Genomic DNA, 23,213 nt, shown 5'->3' with positions numbered 1-23,213 from the left:
TCAGGACAGATTGTAGGTGAAAGTACATAGCCGCCACTGCTGCATCAGATCTTTATAACTTGGCCTTCCAATGTGGCACCAGGATGGATCAGAATACAAAAATACTGAGACGTTTCACTCTTAGATCAAAGCCGATTTTTAAGAAGTCCTTAAAACCGCAAAGTGGTATTCTCTGCGCCTAGCAACAATTGGCCTATCTAATAAGGCAGGGTTTAGCGAGATGTACAGTAACCCAGGATTTTCAGTTTATCACAGTATGGCGAGGAGCAGAATACAGTTTAATTTGTTGCCATTGTAAACTTCTGTGGTTGAACCGCCATCACACTTTCCAAGTGCTTATTAAATAAGTCAGTATTCTGTCAGTAATCAGAGCAGGAAGATGGTGGAGGTTCTCAGGCGGTAGGGAATGTCTTTTGAGGAAAAAGCATTAGATTTTTGTTAAACGTCAATGTGGTATGTGCGCTTCTCTTAAACCTTGTTGAACATAAATTGATGCAAAACTTAGGAACTAACCCGTGGGTCGCCGTACAACTGGGTGGGTATAACCACCCTAAACAATGATAGATGACAATAAGTGCGGCGCTCTACACCTGTTAGTCCAACACACAAAAAGTATTGAGCATAAGTCCTAATTGGCACAAATGTCCATGTACCACTGCTCCCTAACAGTATGTGGATTTTCCAAAGTCTTCTTTTCTGCTTCACACATCAGCATACAGTTAACATATTGGTAGGTATCTCTCTCACCAGATTGATAGGCTGATTAATCACAGTCAGCAAAGGTCACGTTAAACAGTAGATGGGGTATTAGTGCAGATAAATCCCCTGGTATCCAATCTCTTCCTCCTAAATGTGGCTCAGACAAAAGAACATAGATAGCGTAATACTGCTGGAGCTTTACATAAAGGGCCCTCCACCAGGTACAGCAGCCTCAACCCCGTGCACATGAAGCAAGGACCACCAGCACTCTGTGTGTCCGTAAACAGAAGAATTCAAAGCTCACCAGATATGCTGGCTGACCATGACAGTTCAGCTAAAGCGTTTCATAGAACTTCCTCAATCTGATCAGCAGCCTTCTTCCTCAATAAACTCAGATAAGAAATAACATAGTGTAACTCCGTTTAATTAAAAATGTAAAAGTAGTAGTGCACTCACATTTGAACATAAGAACATGCGCATGTAAATTTAAAATCCAGGACGTCCTCACCGCCGCCGCTCACTCGTCTCCACTTTCGCCACGAGGCCACGCCCTACCGGTTTCGTCATATGACTCATCAGGGGCTTGAAGCCAGTCATATGACGAAACCGGTAGGGCGTGGCCTCGTGGCGAAAGTGGAGACGAGTGAGCGGCGGCGGTGAGGACGTCCTGGATTTTAAATTTACATGCGCATGTTCTTATGTTCAAATGTGAGTGCACTACTACTTTTACATTTTTAATTAAACGGAGTTACACTATGTTATTTCTTATCTGAGTTTATTGAGGAAGAAGGCTGCTGATCAGATTGAGGAAGTTCTATGAAACGCTTTAGCTGAACTGTCATGGTCAGCCAGCATATCTGGTGAGCTTTGAATTCTTCTGTTTACGGACACACAGAGTGCTGGTGGTCCTTGCTTCATGTGCACGGGGTTGAGGCTGCTGTACCTGGTGGAGGGCCCTTTATGTAAAGCTCCAGCAGTATTACGCTATCTATGTTCTTTTGTCTGAGCCACATTTAGGAGGAAGAGATTGGATACCAGGGGATTTATCTGCACTAATACCCCATCTACTGTTTAACGTGACCTTTGCTGACTGTGATTAATCAGCCTATCAATCTGGTGAGAGAGATACCTACCAATATGTTAACTGTATGCTGATGTGTGAAGCAGAAAAGAAGACTTTGGAAAATCCACATACTGTTAGGGAGCAGTGGTACATGGACATTTGTGCCAATTAGGACTTATGCTCAATACTTTTTGTGTGTTGGACTAACAGGTGTAGAGCGCCGCACTTATTGTCATCTATCATTAGATTTTTGTTATTTAGTAATCTACAACCTTGACAGGGACTCGCAGATATATTGATTAATATTGTGACCTGTTTTAATACAATGAAACTTGTACTAAGTCCCACACTGTCCTTCTGCGGTCTGCTGTTCAGCTGCGGTAAGCTCCATTACCAGGCTCAGTGACATCAGTCCGGGTCTATTGCGCATGTACGGAAGGTCTGTACATGCGCAGTAGACCCTGACTGGCATCGACTGAGCCTGTTAACGGAGCTCACCGCGGCAGAACAGCAGACCACGGGAGGACGGCGCGGGACTTAGACGTGTTTATGGGCCGGGAGGAAGCCCCGGGTAAGTATTAGTACTGTACTTTCTGTCGTCTCTAAAGTCCCTGTATGTGGGACAGAGGTCAAACACACAATGTCGACACCAAAATGTCTTATTTCACAAGTCTTACCTCACAATGTGTGAAATATGACAGTCCTTATAATTTAGCACCAAAAGCAGATGTATTTAGATTTGATATTTGTAGAAGACAGATGGTGCTTAACCTACAACAGAGTAGGGCAAGAAGTGGCCATCACACCAAATAAACTTCAATAGAAGTTGTATCCAATTTATTTTCGAGTTACAAAATTACTTCATGATCTGTAATTTTCTGAACAAGGCAATTGAGTCCAGATGTCCCAGGGCTAGCATTTTTTTTGGAACACCCTCAATTTGCATATAGTCTTTTTTTATTAGCATATTTGGTTTACTAATGCAAGCCATTTCCCAGCTGGGCAGGGAATGAAGACCACCAGTTAAAGACGATTGTTTTCCTAGCAGCAAAAACCATTTCATTGATTAGGGTTGAGGTTTGTAGTGATATATTCACATCACTCGGCAACCCCAGTGTGCACGTTTGAATATTAATCATATAGGAAATGTATTGCCAGAATTCCAGCCAATTAAAACAATTAAAAAAATGAAGTGTTTCTGTTCTGAAACTTAATGCAAAGTTCTGGGAACATTTCCTGCTGGGCTTTCAGAGCACTTGTTACTACTGGTAACTGATAGTGCTAACTATGTATGCTCAGGGGCGTAGCAATAGAGGTTGCAGAGGTAGCGACCAGTATTAGCTCTCTATTTGTCCAGTGCTCATAATAATCACTCCTAGAGATACTTTGAATAGTGGTAATCGTTAAACTGCTCCCCATTCCCTTCTTGCACCTCTGACACTGTGGTTGTCCTTGGCAGGTTTTGGTGTGCTGTATCAATTGTTATTTTTAGAGTGCTTGGGGGGGCCCCATTGTAAAACTTGCATCGGGACCCACAGCTCCTTTGCTACGCCACTGTATATGCTCCAAAACAGTGATCCTCAAACTAAGGCCTGCGGGCCAAATGCAGCCCGCTGAGGCATTTTCACCGGCCCCCCAAACACAAAATGTATAACTTATAGATGCTACCCACTGCACCTTTAAATATCAGCGGCCGGCATATAGAATAGCAGTGCTGGCACCACCCATCCACATACTATAGAAGCCAGAAAGCAGTTATTCACTGGCTTCCAATCCAATTCTGCATCAGGTAACACTGCTGTCCAATTGGACGGCAGGTTTTCACCTGGGTATGCTTCACTGTCTGGTGCACAAAGACATTCTTCAGGCACGCGTGACTTAATGGATGCTGCTGGGATTTCTCCTCTGGGTATGAGTGGGGGGAATCTATACCTAGATTCAATGTCATGTTTTTCAACATCTTATGAATTTTCTGGCTCCCCGACAGTCTGAAGTATGTTGTTCCGGCCCTTGACCGAAAAAGTTTGGGGACCCCTGCTCCAAAGCATCATTTTTGTATAGGCTGACCTGAACTATTTCTTAGCAGTATATGGACTCCTCTGAGCCTGACTGAATTTTGTCTGCATGCGCGATAGCCCTTTATGCTAGAGATGATAAATGAGGTGCAAAATTATGCAAATTTTTATGCAAATTTGTGCAGCTTGAAAGTGGACAAATTGAATCCCACCTCAGCTTCATTTAGTACTACTGTATCAAATTTCATAAATTGTGCATAATTCTGCATGAACATGAAGTATTTGCATCTTATTAAGCATTCCTATATACTGTCAATGAACAGCAATAAAAGTCCCTAACACTAACTGACACTTTAACAGGAGTTAAAGGACAACTGTAACGAGAGGGATATGGAGGCTGCCATATTTATTGCCTTTTAAACAATACCAGTTGCCTGGGTATCCAGCTGATCCTCTGCCACTAATACTTTTAACCATAGACCCTGAACAAGCATGCAGCAGTTCAGGTGCTTCTGACATTATTGTCAGATCTGACAAGATAAGCTGCATGCTTGTTTCTGGTGTGATTCAGACACTACTGCAGCAAAATAGACCAGCAGGCAACCAGTATTGTTTAGAAGGAAATATGGCAGCCGCCATATTCTTCTCACTACGGTTGTCCTTTAATCAACGCTGACTGGTGCTTTACATGTGTTGCCTGGCCACAATTGGCATATAGGCACACACTGATGCCGAGAGGTGATGGAATGGCACTTGCAGGCATTTTCCATTATTTTCATATTGAGGTCAAACTACCAGTTAGTGCCACGCCTACTGCAGACAACAAAGCCAGACCCAAGCTTGTTTTGTGAACTGGTCTCATCAAGAATAACAGAGTCTATTTACATCATTCTCACATTCTGCGAGAGCTGTAACATCACATTAAATCTCAAGATTGACATGCGGTGTGCAGCATCTCTCAATGTCGGCTTGGTCTACATCATACGCCCTTCTATTAACTAATTAATGAAACTCTAGCTTAAATTAAAACAATATGGACAAACTATTATGAGAAGTGTCAACACCAGGACTGTGGAGCAGTGGCGTAGCTAAGGAGCAGTGGGACCCGATGCAAGTTTTACAACAAGGCCCCCCAAGCACTCTATACAGGACAATTGATACGGCGCACCAAAACCTGCCAATGGCAACTACAGTGTCAGAGGTGCAAGAAGGGGATGGGGAGCAGTTTGTTAATGATTACCAATATTCAAAGTATCTATAGAAGTGATTATTACAAGCACAGGACCAATAGAGAGCTAATACTGTAGTTGAGGGATGGCCCTTAGGGGCCCCTCTGGCCCAAGGGCCCCGATGCGGTGGCTACCTCTGCACCCCCTATTGCTACGCCCCTGCTGTGGAGCAATTTTGGGTACCTGGAGTTGGACTCGGTGGTTTCAATAAACTGAGGAGTCTGATGATATTTGTACCGACCCCACAGCCCTGGTCAACACTATGTAATATTTAAAGCAACAAAAGAAAAAAATAAATGATAGAAATGTTGAAATAAAATAAAATACAGTAAACTTCAAAGCTTCAAGGCATGTGGTCAAGTAGCATATCAGAAGTTGGTCATACATTGCACATTGCATATTGCATATTGCATATACAGGTGCAAGGTTAGAACCTGAAAACTGAGCTTAATATAGCCAGAAATTTATAACAAGATTCTACTGCCACCACCAATCAGGGTGATCAGATATTCTATTCAGTTAATGGCCTGCTCAAAATCAATTCAAAGTTTATACATCGGGCATGTTGGGGCTACAGATCCCCAGATTTTTGAAAAGTACATGAATTGGCCAGCCTAACTCAGGCCCTGATAATACTCTCTACAATAAGGCAGGTGATAATACTCTGTACCATAAGGCAAGTGATGATACTCTGATAATACTCTCTACCATAAGGCAGGTAATAATACTCTGATAATAACTATAAAGTAGGTGTTAATAATCTGATAATATTCTGTACCATAAGGGAGGTAATACTACTCTCATAATAACTATAAGGTAGGTGATGATACTCTCTACCATAAGGCAGGTGATAATAATCTGATAATACTCTCTACTATAAGGTAGATAATAATACGCTCTATCATAAGGCAGGTGATAATACTCTCTACCATGTGGCAGGTGATGATACCCTCTACTGTAAGGCAGGTGATAATATGAAAATACCCTCTACTGTAAGGTAGGCGGTAGACCCTAAATTGAGTTCCTCTGTATTGGAATAAAAACTGTCTTTGATCTGTAGTTACTAAATGGTATGATACACCACAGCATTATATTATGAATTGGTCACAAATACTGTAGAAGAACAATAGACATTGGAGAGCGGGCGGGAACTGGAACTTGAGTAAAACCGTATCAACGCAAGAAAAATAGAATACTTTATTTACACATATCTAAATCAGACTGACCTGAGAGCAAAGCAGCATGACCAGTTCTACCACTGATGTACTGGACTTCATACATACAAGGCCTAAGAGAGGAAAAAGAAACAAAGATATGCCCAGATTATTACATTAACAGTCACAGCCTTCACCTTTCCACCATATACACCTTTTCTGCATATTAAAGGGCAATTTCACATTTGTTTGAAAAACACATACACTATACTTAACTGGTATACTAATAATTTGGCAGTTTACAAAAAAAAAAATAAAAAAAAACCTATGCGCAGCCAGATGTTCTTAAAAGTGGAAAACATCGAAATTTAATTTAAAGGGAACCTAAACTGAGAAATATATGGATTGTTCCTTTTAAAAAACCCGACTCCCCTGCTGATCCTGTGTGTCTAAAACTTTCAGCCACATCAGGTGCTCTGACTGAAGTCAGACTGGATTAGCTGCATGCTTGTTTCAGGTGTAATTCCGCCACTACTGCAGCTAAAGAGATCAGCAGGGCTGCCAGGCAACCGGTATTGTTTAAAAGAAAAAATCCATATCCCTCTCAGTTTAGGTTCCCTTAAACTGTGCCCATGGTAAAACCAGCACATTACTTGTGTAAAGGATTTCATACTTTGGTAACTGGCTTGCTGCTTTTCCCAGAAATTAGAATAAAGATTCCATAAACATTTCAACCATTGCCAGTACAGTTTTTCTAGCAAGCCTTTCAGATTGGCTGTATAGTGTGCTCAATTCCAAAATGTAAAACTCGAGCGAAAATGCCATCGAAAATCATTCTGCAATAATTTTGTGATTTTTAATGTTTTTGTGATTTCCATGCTAAAAAACTTTTTTTTTGAAGTTTACGTGAATTTTCACGGTTAAAAATAAAGATTTTTTTAATAGTTAATTTATTAAATTAATTTTCACATCGGAAATAGAAATTCATTGTCTTTGACCATAGTGTGAAAATACACTGTATTATCGCATATATTTTTTCAAAATTGAAAATCGCATTTTCGATGTGAAATTGACTTTGGCGACACTTCAAAAGCAACATTGGTATCCAGTAGACACAAATTTACTGTACAGATAGTTAAAAAAATCTAGAATTGGAGAGGATGATTTTATTTCTTTTTTTATTAGAAATGTAAATGTTTATTTTAAACAGGAATTGAGAGGAATATGGAGGGCAACAGTAGTTTAAAAATGCAATCAACAATTCAGGGAGACGGAGAGTGGCACTGCTTAGCACAAGTATTAGAGTGTGTTAGAGGCACTCAATGTTTGACTGAGCTGTGAACAGGTGCCAGGAGCGTGAAATGGCCATCGTGCCAGTCAAACAGACCCAACGCCTGCCAGCTGTCACCTTGCTGCTGATCCTGCACAAGCTGTAAGTGCTTCTCTCACACTCTAAACACACACTTGACAGTTTTCGTACGTGTTTTCTGCAGGGCTGTGGAGTCGGAGTTGGAGTCGGAGTTGAGGAGTCGGAGTTGAGGAGTCTGAGTCGGGGCAATTTTGGGCACCCGGAGTTAGAGTTATTGATTTCATACACTGAGGAGACTGAGTCGGATGAGTTTTGTACAAAATCCACAGCCCTGTTAAGTATTAGACTAAGGAGTCGGAGTCTAGGAGTCTGAGTCGGAGCTATTTTGGGTACCCGGAGTCGGAGTCACTGTTTTCATAAACTGAGGAGTCGGAAGATTTTTGTACCGACTCCACAGCCCTGGTTTTTTGCACAGAAAAACTGAGAACTCATGTTAATCAATGGGCTAGTACACACTTAATATGTTGTTCACGCACAGAAAAAAAACTGACATTCTGCATGAGGACTCTGCACATGAAATTACATAAGCTGCTGTGAAAAAACACACGCGATTGCCTGCATAGAAACACACTTGGTGTGCAGAAAAAGTATGCAGGAAAACGCGCACAGAAAACTGAAAGACAAGTATGTTCCCTGCCTCACACTCAAAAAACACACATGCTAAGCAGTGCCTGTCTCCCTCTTTCTGAATCCACACATAGACTCTGCCGGCCTGGACTTGAGCATGCTATACAGAATACTGTACGAGTTTGTGAGATGATTGACAGCTTGTGTCAGAGGGTGGCCCTTTCCTCCATGCTGTTGGGCACAGCTAGTTAGCGCTGGATTTTCACCACTGCTTAGTAAACAATAATGGATCCTTACTTTCACACCTATGTCCAGTTTTTACGTTAAGGCTGGGAACACACTTAGCAGAAATGCTAGCGTTGCCGAAAATGCAGCATTTTTGCCACTAATGGAAGTCAATGGCCCGCATTAAAAAAAGCATATAAAAATGCATATGCGTTTTTGATGCGTTTTCAAACATGCATTTTTTAAAAACGCTGGTTTTGTTGCATAGTTTTCAAAAACGCACATAATGAAAGTCAATGGTAACGCAATAGTATGCATTTTTCATGTGTTTTTATAGGTGTTTTTTTTTTCCTGATGCATTTCCGCTTCCTGTTGTCTTCCTAGAGATTTCCATAGAACGAAATTGAAAACCGCATGGAAACGCATATGCGTTTTGTATATGCGAACCGCAAACGCATAAAAATGACCGCAAAAAGCTAGAAAACACTAAGGCGAATGCGCCAAAAATGCACTAAAAAAGCACACACACAAAAAAAACACACGACAGAAAACTCAGACTTTCACGCACAGCCATGTGTGCACCCAGCCTCAAAAGAAAACCAGTACATGGCAGGATAAAGCAGCACGGAAGCAAAGGTTTTTATGCTAATCCATGCTTGCCATACAGAAAAGCTGCATGTCATGGATAGAAAAAACTACAGAAGAACAAAGGCATCCTTTCCTGGACTTATTGCAAATATCACCCATACTCTACATTGCTACATTCTTCATATACTATAATAGTTCTGACTTTCTCCTGTTGCAAATGGAAAGGTGTGTGTGTGTGTGTGTGTAGGTGTGTGTGTGTGTGTGTGTGTATGTGTGTAGGTGTAGGTGTGTGTGTGTGTAGGGGTGTGTAGGGGTGTGTGTAGGTGTGCGCATGTATGTGTGTGTGTATGAGCATGTAGGTGTGTGTAGGTGACTTATAAATTACCCTGGCCAGCATTTGATTAGTTAACATTAATACTTATGAATGAGCCTTCCTTGACCTGGATGCTGTTGAGCCCTAAATTGCAAGAGCTGCAGATTTTGCAGTGCCTTGTGATTCCCTTGGTAATCTATTGAACTTTACTACTGCTAAGAATTTACCCATCCTTTCATGCCCACAAAAATTCAGTGAGTTAATAACTACTTTTTCTTCATTGTGCTTATTGCTTGAGTGTTAATGGCAAAGGACATCTAGACAGCTATGATCCCACAGCAGTGTGTGTTTGAAAATAGCTGAACAGATAGGCAAACTCAGAGGGTATATACCATTAAGGGCTTGTGTACACAGAGTTTAAATACCCACTATGCTGCCTGGGGGTTTCCAAATGCAGCTTATTTTATTCAGCTGCGTTTGGATTTTGCGAATGTAGCGGCAAATGTGGAGCAAACACAATGCGTTCACTCTGTGCTCCATGTACTCAAGCCCTTGAAAATATGTGGGGGAAGGGGGGGGGGGAGCAATAAATGACCTCCAGCTTCAGTAAAAGACTACAGAGATTAAATGATAGGAAATCCAACACAACCACCTGTTATATTATTAAGTATAATTTTGTTTGGAAGACAAAGTTCCCCATTAGGAAAATCCCAACTGGCCAGAGTGACTATAGGGGCCTGAGCCCACTAACGCATTTGTGTCCCCTTCTGCCTGCTTTTCAGCAGCAGACCACAGTTACAGATTTTAAGAAAAAAAACAAAAAACAGACAGAAGTGGACACAAATGCGTTAGCGGGCTCAGGCCCTATATAATGACATTGGTCACTAATCAATCTGTGTATGGAGTTTATTATTTATACAGTAGAAATAAAGACTAAAACCAATATGTTTAAAAGGAGTCCCAAGACTTTAATTTCTCAATTTAAAATTAAAAAGTTGGCAATTATACAGCAGGATGTCCAGAAATATCCCAAAGGGGTGTCCTACCCAAAAGTAAAAAGGGAAGGGGGGGAGGGGGGTTATATTTAAATAATTCTTAATAAATATATAGCGTAATTCAATACATACTGTGCATAATAATTATTACAATTAACTCATTGATACACTAGCATCTCACATTATAGTGCTTTCAAATTAAAAAACAATGTATTTGCAAGCATTTACATTATTAGTGATGGAGGTAGAAATAAATAAATTATAAAAGTAGAAAACAAAAAAAAAATCATATGTATTACTACTTTTTAAAATATTATAAACTAGATCTGCCAAAACCAAATTAACATTTTTTTCCATCATACTGTGTTCATTGTCAACCCATATATTTTGTAACGACAGCAGCTATGTTGCTCTTGTTAAACTTGTAAAGTTCATGGATTCTCATATATACTACTTCAGTTACTTTATATGGTTGGTTGTGCATAGGTTGGTGATGCAATGTAATACAGCATTTACCATACCCATAAAAAAAAATCATAAAAAAGATCATAAAAAATGGTAGTCTGACCTAAGGGAGTACTAAAGCATGAATTAGAAATAGTGTACAAAAAGGACAAACATTACCAAGCAATGGGGGCAGGAGTCTGCGGCCGCAGACTTGTGCAGCATTGCTTGGTAATGTTTGTCCTTTTTGTACACTATTATCCTAAGGGAAGGATAAAGCCTAAAGTGTTTTACTTGGTGCCCGACAACCTACTGGTACCTATTTTTACAAGATATCTGCATCTGTTGAGAGCACGGGGGAATAAGGTGAATGTGTACTCTTGCTTGCCGCATCTAGTGCCAGCAAACTATCTCTCTTTTTGATTAAATAAAATTACCAGTAACTATCTAATAACTTTATATATTAGGACTTTTCCAAACTCTAAATAAAATATCTAGCAGTAAATAGGAATTTATTTCTCAAAAAAAGAAAAATATGTGGGGATAAATCATATTCATTCATGGCAGATAAGCTTCAATATTTTACATCCTTATTGATTTCAAGATGTTTATTTTTTATGTCTACTAGCAATGGTTGTAATCTCGAATGATCAGACACTTGTAAAGCGGGTTCCCTACTTTTAAACAATCACCCAGAACGGAACCTGTTTATAAGTTTTGTCCTGTGTTAAAAATGGTGAAACGTGGACAAATGATTTACTTTTGGACAACTCTTTAGACACATTAGCATTAACAAGGTTTTTGGTTGTTTTCAAATTGCTTTAAATTTGTTTTTAACTGCCTCCAACAGTTTATACAATACTGTAACATTTAACAACAAAATATGTAATAAAAACCAGTAATGTATATTTTGTATGTCTGAAACATTGTAACTCAAGTAATTTGAGCAGGAACACGTGGCGGGGAGGGACATAGTAGGACGGAGTTATGGCAATTTGCAGGGCTATAGTTACTCGTCCCAGGCGAGAGGAAGTGGTTAAAATAGTTATATTTTTTTTTAAATAGTTATATAGCTTATATGATTAGGCTTAGAGCTCCTGCAGTCTATATATTGGCACGACCATGACATACAGAGGAACATTTTACAGTTGTTTAATCCTTGCTATTAGCAAATCATTATTTGGTTTTATACAGCACCTTGAGTGTGAGGATAAAATCAAAAGCTTATTTTTACCATAATTTCTTTTGGCTTACAGAAAATAAAATATTCTGCAGGCAACAGACAGTACATTTTAATGAATCATGAACACACAATATAAAAATATGGGCATGCTTGCAATTGAAGTTGCTTTTGCTACGCAGCTTCAAGTTAAACAAATGGGTCAACAAAATAGTTGATAAAGTTGGTATGTTTCTTTTTCCTGTATGGCATAACCCAATGAAAGGCCCAGTGCTAACTGAAAAAAAAAATCATCCAATATGAATTTATTTTTCTTACATATCCTGATTTTACTGTTCACTGTCAGATTTAAATGTTATATGAAAAAAGAAAATATTTCTGCTGGTTTCCATTTTTAATTTTTCTCTGTAATGCTAAAAGTGACATTTCAGCCCTCCCTTTTTTTAGCCCAGCTCAGTGTTAAAGAGAAACCGTAACCAAGAATTGAACTTCATTCCAATCAGTAGCAGATACCCCCTTTCCGATGAGAAATCTTTTCTTTTTCTCAAACGGATCACCGAGGGGTCTGTATGGCTAATATTGTGGTGAAACCCCTCCCACAGTGGGATGTCAGGACCATGGTCCTTACAGTTTCCGGTCTGTAAACCTCATTGCATTGTGGGAAATATCTGTTTACAGCTGTTTCCAACTGCCAATAAAGCAGGCAGCATCTCCTTCCACTGACATCACCTGCCAGCAGCAAAAATGTCCACATGTAATAAATGTCAGAATGTAAATCAGGGAGAGGAAAGGCTTTACAATGGGCAAACACCGACTAAATCATTTATACATAATTCTAAAAATGAAGCACTTTATTACATTATTTTCACTGGAGTTCCTCTTTAATTTACAGGTTACTGTCCCTCCTACAGCATTCACCCTCCCTCCCCAAAGATAACAGGCTTACATCACTGTGTAAACTCTTCAAAGGGAGGGGAGATTCAATAACCTTCTGATCATTATGTCCTTATCTTATCTGAAATGGGAAATATATGTTACTTGCACTTTGAGATAAGCTTGTTACAGTAGCCTAAAAAAATCCACAATCCTGCTGTCATTGCAGTTTGGCAAGGTTCACCAAAGGCACACAGACCAGGTACAATAAAATAAAATAAAATTAGGGGACAAATAGGGACCAATTTTTGAATAAAAGGGCTTTACATATACATACAGATCGATTTCAACCAGAGAACAAAGTACAACACCAGCCTGCTCCCTCACATATCCCTGTTGATCCAGAGGAAGGCGAAAAACCTCTTTTTAGAACCCTCTTTAATGGTACAACCTTTAATGTGTCGTGCGGTAAAATCAAAGCACTAGTTGACGAATTGAAAGTTTGAATTTAGACCACTTGTACTTAATTGACGTTAGAAGTGAGAGGAATGTTGAAGTGGATATTTTAATCATCTCCTTAAAAAAAATGGATAAAAAGAAACACTTGCATGGAGTCTGCAATCTGTCTATGTGTTTCTCCTGGTTTCTTTCCATATCTCAAAAATATACTGATTAGCTGGTCTCATAAGAAACTAACTCTAGACTATTCCTGGGCTAGTAGATTATGAGTACACACACACACACACACCATATAATTAGATGTGGCTCTTAGCTGTCCATGTGCTTTGGACCCTAAAGGAGAAAAAAAAAACTTTACATAATTTAGCTTGTTCTTTATTTTAACCAGCTGGCTACATGCTTGTTGAAGAAGTGTGACTCAGAAACTACAGAAACAGCCAAGCTCAGAAGTCCAGATTAATTCAGGAAAATTGCTGTGGTTCAAAGGTTTACAAAAATAACACTGTAGGCAAGTTGTTTAGTACACAGCTCTAACACTGGCTTAAAATGTTCTCTGCTGGACTCCAAACATCTTCTCCTCACACATCCGACATCTGGCCATGAGATCTTCACTGGTGGAAAAAACAAAGCACATTCAAGAGAAAGGTACTTGGACCAAACTCTTCCTTTCTACATTTTACAGAAAAGTGGATTTATTGAAGAAAGCTTAAATTCACTGAAGTAGCGAGTGTGCTTTAATCTCTCGTATTCCGTAAGGGACTGCAGAAGTCTGTTAGACATGCATCAGAAAAATCTATAATCGTGTTATAACCATCGAAAGAGATATTGATGCATGTTGTGAGAAAGATGACATTGCCAGGATGAGTAAAGGCAGCTGCCAGTCCTGAAACCTCTCAAACTGTAATTAAACCATTTCCTTAAAAAAAAAAAAAAATTAAAAAAAAGGACGTAGTTTAAATCTTGACAGATTTAGGGTATACTGCTGGATCACTACTTGCCAGCGGACCAACAGACATGGAGAATGGATCCTTACTTTCCAATGAGTCCATTCACATACGGTTTTCACCATGTCTTGGTTTGTCTGTTGTGTCAATACATCATGAAAACCTAACCTGCATGATCTTGTTTAAACGGTGGCTATGTTGCCATTCATCGGATAAAATGGCATGCATCCACTCCGCAAAAGACACTGCGATGAACCTCTGGAGCAGTACAGTATATATACTAGTTGGATACATAACTGCTCCAGCTGGGTGGGTGTGCTGCTGTAACTAACCCGAATTCTAAAAAAAAAAAAATCTTACAAAACATATGGAAATGTAACTAAAACAGCTCTTTATAGGATGAATGTGGGAAGCAAAGTGAAGCCCTGTTACATCTCATATAAGCACAAAATATACACATTATACATCAGTCAGGGGCTACAGGCGGCACTCCAGTAGATGGCCCCAAGGAAGGAAGCCTAGACTAGAATTATTATTACTATTATTATTTAGTATTTATATAGCGCAGACATCTTCCGCAGCAATATGCAGAGAATATTAAATGTCCCTCAGAGGGGCTCATAATCTAATCCCTACCACAATCATATGTCCATATACAGGATCTTCTAAAAAAATTAGCATATTGTGATAAAGTTCATTATTTTCTGTAGACTTTCATACATTTTAGATTCAAATACACACAACTGAAGTAGTTAAAGCCTTTTATTGTTTTAATATTGATGATTTTGGCATACAGCTCATGAAAACCCAAAATTCCTATCTCAAAAAATTAGCATATTTCATCCGACCAACAAAAGAAAAGTGTTTTTAAAACAAAAAAAGTCAACCTTCAAATAATTATGTTCAGTTATGCACTCAATAGTGCATAAAGGGAATCCTTTCGCATAAATGACTGCTTCAATGCGGCGTGGCATGGAGGCAAACAGCCTGTGGCACTGCTCAGGTGTTATGGAGACCCAGGATGCTTCGATAGCGGCCTTAAGCTCATCCAGAGTGTTGGGTCTTGCGTCTCTCAACTTTCTATTCACAATATCCCACAGATTCTCTATGAGGTTCAGGTCAGGAGAGTTGGCAGGCCAATTGAGCACAGTAATACCATGGTCAGTAAACCATTTACCAGTGGGTTTGGCACTTTGAGCAGGTACCAGGTCGTGCTGAAAAATGAAATCTTCATCTCCATAAAGCTTTTTAGCAGACGGAAGCATGAATTGCTCCAAAATCTCCTGATAGCTAGCTGCATTGACCCTGCCCTTGATAAAACACAGTGGACCAACACCAGCAGCTGACATGGCACCCCAGACCATCACTGACTGTGGGTACTTGACACTGGACTTCAGGCATTTTGGCATTTCCCTCTCCCCAGTCTGCCTCCAGATTCTGGCACCTTGATTTCCGAATGACATGCAAAAGTTGCTTTCATCCGAAAAAAGTACTTTGGACCACTGAGGAACAGTCCAGTGCTGCTTCTCTGTAGCCCAGGTCAGGCGCTCCTGACGCTGTTTCTGGTTCAAAAGTGGGTTCATGCTTCCATCTGCTGAAAAGTTTTATGGAGATGAAGATTTCATTTTTCAGCACGACCTGGCACCTGCTCACAGTGCCAAAACCACTGGTAAATAGTTTACTGACCATGGTATTACTGTGCTCAATTGGCCTGCCAACTCTCCTGACCTGAACCTCATAGAGAATCTGTGGGATATTGTGAAGAGAAAGTTGAGAGACGCAAGACCCTACACTCTGGATGAGCTTAAGGCCGCTATCGAAGCATCCTGGGCCTCCATAACACCTGAGCAGTGCCACAGGCTGATTGCCTCCATGCCACGCTGCATTGAAGCAGTCATTTCTGCAAAACGATTCCCGACCAAGTATTGAGTGCATAACTGAACATAATTATTTGAAGGTTGACTTTTTTTGTTTTATAAACACTTCTTTTATTTGTTGGATGAAATATGCTAATTTTTTTGAGATAGGAATTTTGGGTTTTCATGAGCTGTATGCCAAAATAATCAATATTAAAACAATAAAAGGCTTGAACTACTTCAGTTGTGTGTATTTGAATCTAAAATATATGAAAGTCTAATGTTTATCAGTACATTACAGAAAATAATGAACTTTATCACAATATGCTAATTTTTTGAGAAGATGTATCACGTTGTGTATGTATCAGAGTCTAGGGCCAATTTTGGGGGAAGCCAATTAAGTTATCTGTATGTTTTTTGGGATGTGGGGGAAAACAGGAGTGCCTAAGGGAAACCCACACAGACACAAGGAGAACATACAATCACTGTACAGATGGCACCCTGGCTAGGATTCGAACCAGAGACTTAGCACTGCAAGGCGGGAAAACTCATCACTACGCCACTGTAGTGCTTTGTGGAAGGTACAGCAATTTACAGTAACCCCAAATCAGATTGTATCACTTCCGTTGATGTTGAAATGTGTATCTCAGAAAAAGAGCAAGAGTACAGCTGTAATTATCTGACCATGAACAGGACTCTTTCAAATTTAATTTTGTATTTATTCTTTGTCTTCCTCAATAACAGCCTTTTACGATTTTCCATTGTTAACCTAAATAATGACCAACATTGCCAAAACTACTTAGTGTGCAATATACACACATCTTTGTTATTGCATCCTGTCCCTTTCTGAAGCCTTTCATGACCATTGGGAGTCCTTGGCTGCAAATGGAAATAAGCAGAAGGTAATCTGAATTTCAAACCAAGGCTTTTTGACATGCGATTTGAAAGCCTTACTTGTTAATACTGGTCTTGGGCAGAGCCTCATGCTTGCTAGCCAATACATTTTAAGTTTAAGTGGTCAGTCCAACAGCAGGGAAGGGGGAAGATCTAAGGCAATACCAGTTGCCCGACATCCTGCTGATCCTCTACCTCTATACTATTAGCCATAGACCCTGAACAAGCATATGTAGATCAGGGGTTTCTGACTTTCAGGTCTGACAAGATTAGCTGCATGCTTGTTTCTGGTGTCATTCAGACACTACTACAGCCCAATAGATCAGTAGAAGAGACAAGAGCGCTCCTTTGGTGCAATACTTTTCTTTACTTAAAATTCCACGCATACAAATTACACTTACAGTGTGTTAAAAACAGAAGCGCATCTCAGGCCTGCCAGCCGTCCTCTCCTACCCTGTGTTTGGCCAAAACAACAGGTGCGGTGTGTCCCGACGCGGAGCTGGATTCGGTGGGCGGGGCTTGGTCGCGCTGGAGCCGTCTGACGTCACGACGCGTTTCGGCGCTAACCACGCCTTCGTCAGGTGACGTGACGGCGTGTACGGCTCTATTTTATACTACCCGATATGGGAGGAACAAGGGGAGTGACTGCTTATGTCACTCTAAGTGAACGGGGAAAGTTGCCCTGCATAAAATAAAATAAAAACCATCGGCTATTCGCCGACCTATTAGCAAATACTATTCTTGTATATTTTATATAAAAAAAAAAAACCTTTCACAACGATAAATTGTTAAAATGGATCGGGAACTATAAAATTCATTAGTCAGTGACAGACTCCATGTCTGTGCGGAGGGGCGCACTGCCTATAATCATTATTTTTAATAACAATACATTAGAACACCTGATTGTAAATGACTAACCTGTCACTAATGTTAAATTATAGGAGACAACATGTACGTGTCTGGGTAAGAGGATTCCCTCGCCCCCTATTTTTTGGTAGCCTCAATGTGTATGAGAATGTTTTGTGAATGGGGTTTGTGCAGCATACTCTGCATCATACTCTATATAAATTGGCTGCTTCCGCTACTGGATGGTATCAATGCCATGTCGCGCTCCCTAGTTTAAATCAGCAGGGAGTGCAGTGTTGGTGTGCCTATTAGACGGCTAACCTAGCGCAGTATCTGCGCTTTTTTCAGGCGGAAGGGATATTATGGGCGGTAGGTCCAGCGTTCTACCAGCGTTTTACTGGCGTTTTACTGGGTTTTGTGGGCGGCTGACTCAACGCAGCCTATATCTGTGCGGTAGGTCCAGCGTTCTACCAGCGTTTTACTGGCGTTTTACTGGGTTTTGTGGGCGGCTGACTCAACACAGCTTATATCTGTGCAATATCTGCAACCGTGTCCGACGGGAGGGGGGCGACGGAGGTATTGTGGATGGCTAGCTCGACGTTTTATTAGTGGCTGGCCCAAGATTTATTCTTCTTAGTGGTTGGAACCGCGCGGCTCGTGCGCCTATGCCAGACTATCCATACCACACCAATCCTCGCTTCTCAGGATATGAGGCTGTGTCCTCCCATTTCATCTCATCTTGGGAGGACACAGGTATCTATGGGATGTATCTGAGGACAAAGTTCTTAAGAGAACTTCGGCTATAGGGAGTCGGGACCGAAAACCGCCCTCCGCATGGTCGCCCATTTTATAAAAGGATCAAAGCCATCTAGATGCGACCATTAGGTCGCTTTCATGCTGGCGGATGTCACTGTGCTTTGCACAGTGAGGCGCTTTCATATATGCTGTTACAGTGGACATAGACAGATGTTCAATTGGATTACATACATGATACACAACATATATACATTAATGAACCGGGTGGACAGAGAGGGGAGGGGCCGTGGGGGACCTCAGGACGGGGTGACCCTGGGGACCCTAGGGGATGAGGGGGGGGGGGAGGGAGAGGAGGGGAGGGCTGGAGGGGAAAAGGCAAGGGGGGGGGGAAGGGGGGGATATTGGGGGTGGTGTGCCCGTGGACACCCCAAGAACTGTGAAAAAGGGGGTGGTGGAAGACCAGGGAAGAAGACAGGAGGGGGATCGATGGGAAGGGAAAATGGGGGGGGGGGGGGGGAGGAGAGGAAAGGAAAGGGAAAAAGGGGGGAGGGGCGGCAAGACCGGGATGAGAGAGGGATCCAGTGTCTATTTCTAATGTGTTGGGAGTTGGCCTCATCACTGCAGGAAACTTCGGACTTCTAGGTCTTCATTCAGACCTTCCGGAGACAGTGTGTTCAGCTTGAAGATCCAGAATACTTCTTGCTCACAAAGTCTTTTGTATCTCAACCCTCTGGTAAGAGAGGCTGGAATCTGTTCTAGACCATAGATCTTCAGGCACCCAGGGTCCGATTGATGGAATTTATTGAAGTGTCTGGGGACACTGTGTTTTTCGGATTTGGAGAGGATATTGCATTTATTATGTTCCCCCAAGCGTTTTCTTAGAGGTCGGGTAGTTCTTCCTACATAGAGTTGTCTGCAGCTACATTCCAAGACATATATAACAAATTCTGATGCACAGTTGATAAATTGTTTTTGTGTGATCGACCACCCTCCTGGGTGGACAAATTCTTTTGTGCCGTGCATCATGAATGAGCAGCATCCACAACGAGTCTTCCCACATCTATAATTGCCAGTGATAGTGGTTCTCAGCCATGTCTGTGTTGTTTTCTGTTTTCTATTACTCGGTGCTATTTGGTTTTTTAGGGAGCGTGCCTTTTTAAAGATCACTTTAGGTTTCTCCGGTAGAGAATTTTTGAGTAGGGGGTCTTGTAGTATAATCGGCCAGTTTTTTCTGACAATACTTTGGATACGGCGAGAACTTTCCGTGTACCCAGTGATGAATGTTGGGGTTTGTTCTTTTTGTTCCGTGTTCCTATTCTGTCCCGTTTTTTCTTTATCTTTGAATTCTTCTATTGCCATATTTACCACACTGCTTTTATACCCTTTTTCCATGAATTTGTCTGCCAACTGTTTTGATTGTCTTTGGTAATCTGGATCTTTTGTGCAATTCCTCCTCAGTCGACAAAATTGGCTGCGTGGGATATTATTCACCCATTTAGGATGGTGGCAACTATTGGCGTGCAGGTAAGAGTTCCCCGCTGTGGGCTTGAAGTGGGTCTGGGTACATATCTGGGATTTATCATCTATAAACCACTCCAGATCAAGGAAGATTATTTTTTCTGGGTCCATCACAAATGTGAACTCCAAACTGATTGTACTGTTATTGCAATACCTCACAAATTCCTCGAATTTTTCCGTGGGACCATCCCAGATTAACAAGATGTCGTCAATGTAACGAGTATAGAGTATTATATTTTCTCTATAGGCATGGTCAGACCAGATGTATTGATGTTCCCAATGAGACATGAATAGGTTTGCGAAACTGGGGGCAAATCCTGCCCCCATCGATGTTCCGCATGTCTGGAGATAAAATTGATCCATGAAGGTGAAATAGTTGTGTTTGAGCGCGAAACTCAGGAGGTCCAAAATAAACTGCGCCTGTTCAGAATTGAAAGAACCATCCTGAAGTAGATGGAACTTAACTGCCTCAATCCCTTTATCGTGGGGGATACAGGTGTACAGTGAACAGACATCAAGGGATGCCCAGATATACCCCTCTTTCCACTGATAATGTTCAAGGTTTTCTAATATATGCAATGAATCCCTTGTGTAAGCTTCCGTTTGTTGAACCAGGGGCTGTAGAAAATGATCTATATAGTCTGAAATGGGGGCCAGCAGTCCCTCCATTCCTGCTACAATTGGTCGCCCGGGAGGGGATGTAGCACTCTTATGAATTTTCGGTATATGATAAAAGTATGGGACTATCGGGTTGTTGGGGGTGAGGAACCTATATTCTTCTTCTGTGAGTATACCTACTTCGGATCCTCTGTCTAGGACTACTTTTAGATCTCTAGCGTAGAACTGTGTGGGGTCCCTCGGTAATTTCTGATAGGTGTCCCTATCCCCCAGTAGTCTTTCTCCTTCCTTACGGTAGTTGTCAAAATCTTGGATGACAATACTCCCGCCCTTGTCTGCCTGGCGTATTACAATGTCCTTATTTTTCTTTAATCCTTCTAGTGCCAGTTGTTCTTCCTTTGTTATATTACTCCTTTTATTCCCTGTGTTCTTAGTTTTACATAATGAATTGAATTCCTCCATTACTATCTGATAAAAGGTATTAATATACTGGCTTTTAGACTGAGTTGGATAAAAGATGGACCTCGGTTTGAGTCCAGAGGTTCTAATCGGCTCTTCATGGCAATCAAACTGTTCCCAATCAAAGTCACTGGTGTTTTGAGCCCCGAGCTCTATCAGGTCCATTAGGGCTTCATCATCTTCTCCCGTAAGTTCTACCCTGGGTGCCTCTATGTTGGAACTGGGTTTTGGTCTCACATCACCTTTCTTTGCTTTTAGTGCATAGAACCTTTTTAAAGTGAGCGTCCTTATGAACCTATGCAGATCCTTGAATAATTGAAAGGAATTGGGTCTGATTGTTGGAGATCTCCTTCAGCCAGGCTGTATGAAGAAATAGTGAAGATTTTTATTGTCGAAATAACAATAAAAATCTTCAATATTTCTTCATACAGCCTGGCTGAAGGAGATCTCTCACTACTAAGGCGTGGATTAAACTTTGCTCCAACAATCAGACCCAATTCCTTTCAATTATTCAAGGATCTGCATAGGTTCATAAGGACGCTCACTTTAAAAAGGTTCTATGCACTAAAAGCAAAGAAAGGTGATGTGAGACCAAAACCCAGTTCCAACATAGAGGCACCCAGGGTAGAACTTACGGGAGAAGATGATGAAGCCCTAATGGACCTGATAGAGCTCGGGGCTCAAAACACCAGTGACTTTGATTGGGAACAGTTTGATTGCCATGAAGAGCCGATTAGAACCTCTGGACTCAAACCGAGGTCCATCTTTTATCCAACTCAGTCTAAAGGCCAGTATATTAATACCTTTTATCAGATAGTAATGGAGGAATTCAATTCATTATGTAAAACTAAGAACACAGGGAATAAAAGGAGTAATATAACAAAGGAAGAACAACTGGCACTAGAAGGATTAAAGAAAAATAAGGACATTGTAATACGCCAGGCAGACAAGGGCGGGAGTATTGTCATCCAAGATTTTGACAACTACCGTAAGGAAGGAGAAAGACTACTGGGGGATAGGGACACCTATCAGAAATTACCGAGGGACCCCACACAGTTCTACGCTAGAGATCTAAAAGTAGTCCTAGACAGAGGATCCGAAGTAGGTATACTCACAGAAGAAGAATATAGGTTCCTCACCCCCAACAACCCGATAGTCCCATACTTTTATCATATACCGAAAATTCATAAGAGTGCTACATCCCCTCCCGGGCGACCAATTGTAGCAGGAATGGAGGGACTGCTGGCCCCCATTTCAGACTATATAGATCATTTTCTACAGCCCCTGGTTCAACAAACGGAAGCTTACACAAGGGATTCATTGCATATATTAGAAATCCTTGAACATTATCAGTGGAAAGAGGGGTATATCTGGGCATCCCTTGATGTCTGTTCACTGTACATCTGTATCCCCCACGATAAAGGGATTGAGGCAGTTAAGTTCCATCTACTTCAGGATGGTTCTTTCAATTCTGAACAGGCGCAGTTTATTTTGGACCTCCTGAGTTTCGCGCTCAAACACAACTATTTCACCTTCATGGATCAATTTTATCTCCAGACATGCGGAACATCGATGGGGGCAGGATTTGCCCCCAGTTTCGCAAACCTATTCATGTCTCATTGGGAACATCAATACATCTGGTCTGACCATGCCTATAGAGAAAATATAATACTCTATACTCGTTACATTGACGACATCTTGTTAATCTGGGATGGTCCCACGGAAAAATTCGAGGAATTTGTGAGGTATTGCAATAACAGTACAATCAGTTTGGAGTTCACATTTGTGATGGACCCAGAAAAAATAATCTTCCTTGATCTGGAGTTGTTTATAGATGATAAATCCCAGATATGTACCCAGACCCACTTCAAGCCCACAGCGGGGAACTCTTACCTGCACGCCAATAGTTGCCACCATCCTAAATGGGTGAATAATATCCCACGCAGCCAATTTTGTCGACTGAGGAGGAATTGCACAAAAGATCCAGATTACCAAAGACAATCAAAACAGTTGGCAGACAAATTTATGGAAAAAGGGTATAAAAGCAGTGTGGTAAATATGGCAATAGAAGAATTCAAAGATAAAGAAAAAACGGGACAGAATAGGAACACGGAACAAAAAGAACAAACCCCAACATTCATCACTGGGT

The 23,213-nt window shown here is 41.0% G+C and overlaps 1 protein-coding gene across 9 annotated transcripts in view; it reads right to left on the bottom strand.

Moving 5' to 3' along the window:
- Positions 1-23,213, bottom strand: part of NBEA (neurobeachin) — an 866,760-nt gene that overhangs the window by 372,185 nt on the left and 471,362 nt on the right. For all 9 annotated transcript variants that reach the window (XM_068267062.1, XM_068267067.1, XM_068267066.1 and 6 more), the window contains one exon: positions 6,233-6,294. In XM_068267062.1, coding sequence (XP_068123163.1) covers positions 6,233-6,294 — 62 coding nt within the window. The remainder of the gene's footprint in view (positions 1-6,232; positions 6,295-23,213) is intronic.

The sequence above is a fragment of the Hyperolius riggenbachi genome, chromosome 2 (assembly GCF_040937935.1).
Source record: "Hyperolius riggenbachi isolate aHypRig1 chromosome 2, aHypRig1.pri, whole genome shotgun sequence".
Classification (NCBI taxonomy): Eukaryota; Metazoa; Chordata; class Amphibia; order Anura; family Hyperoliidae; genus Hyperolius; species Hyperolius riggenbachi.
The sequence above is the reverse complement of the archived record's forward strand: the minus strand, read 5'-3'. Positions and strand labels throughout refer to the sequence as shown.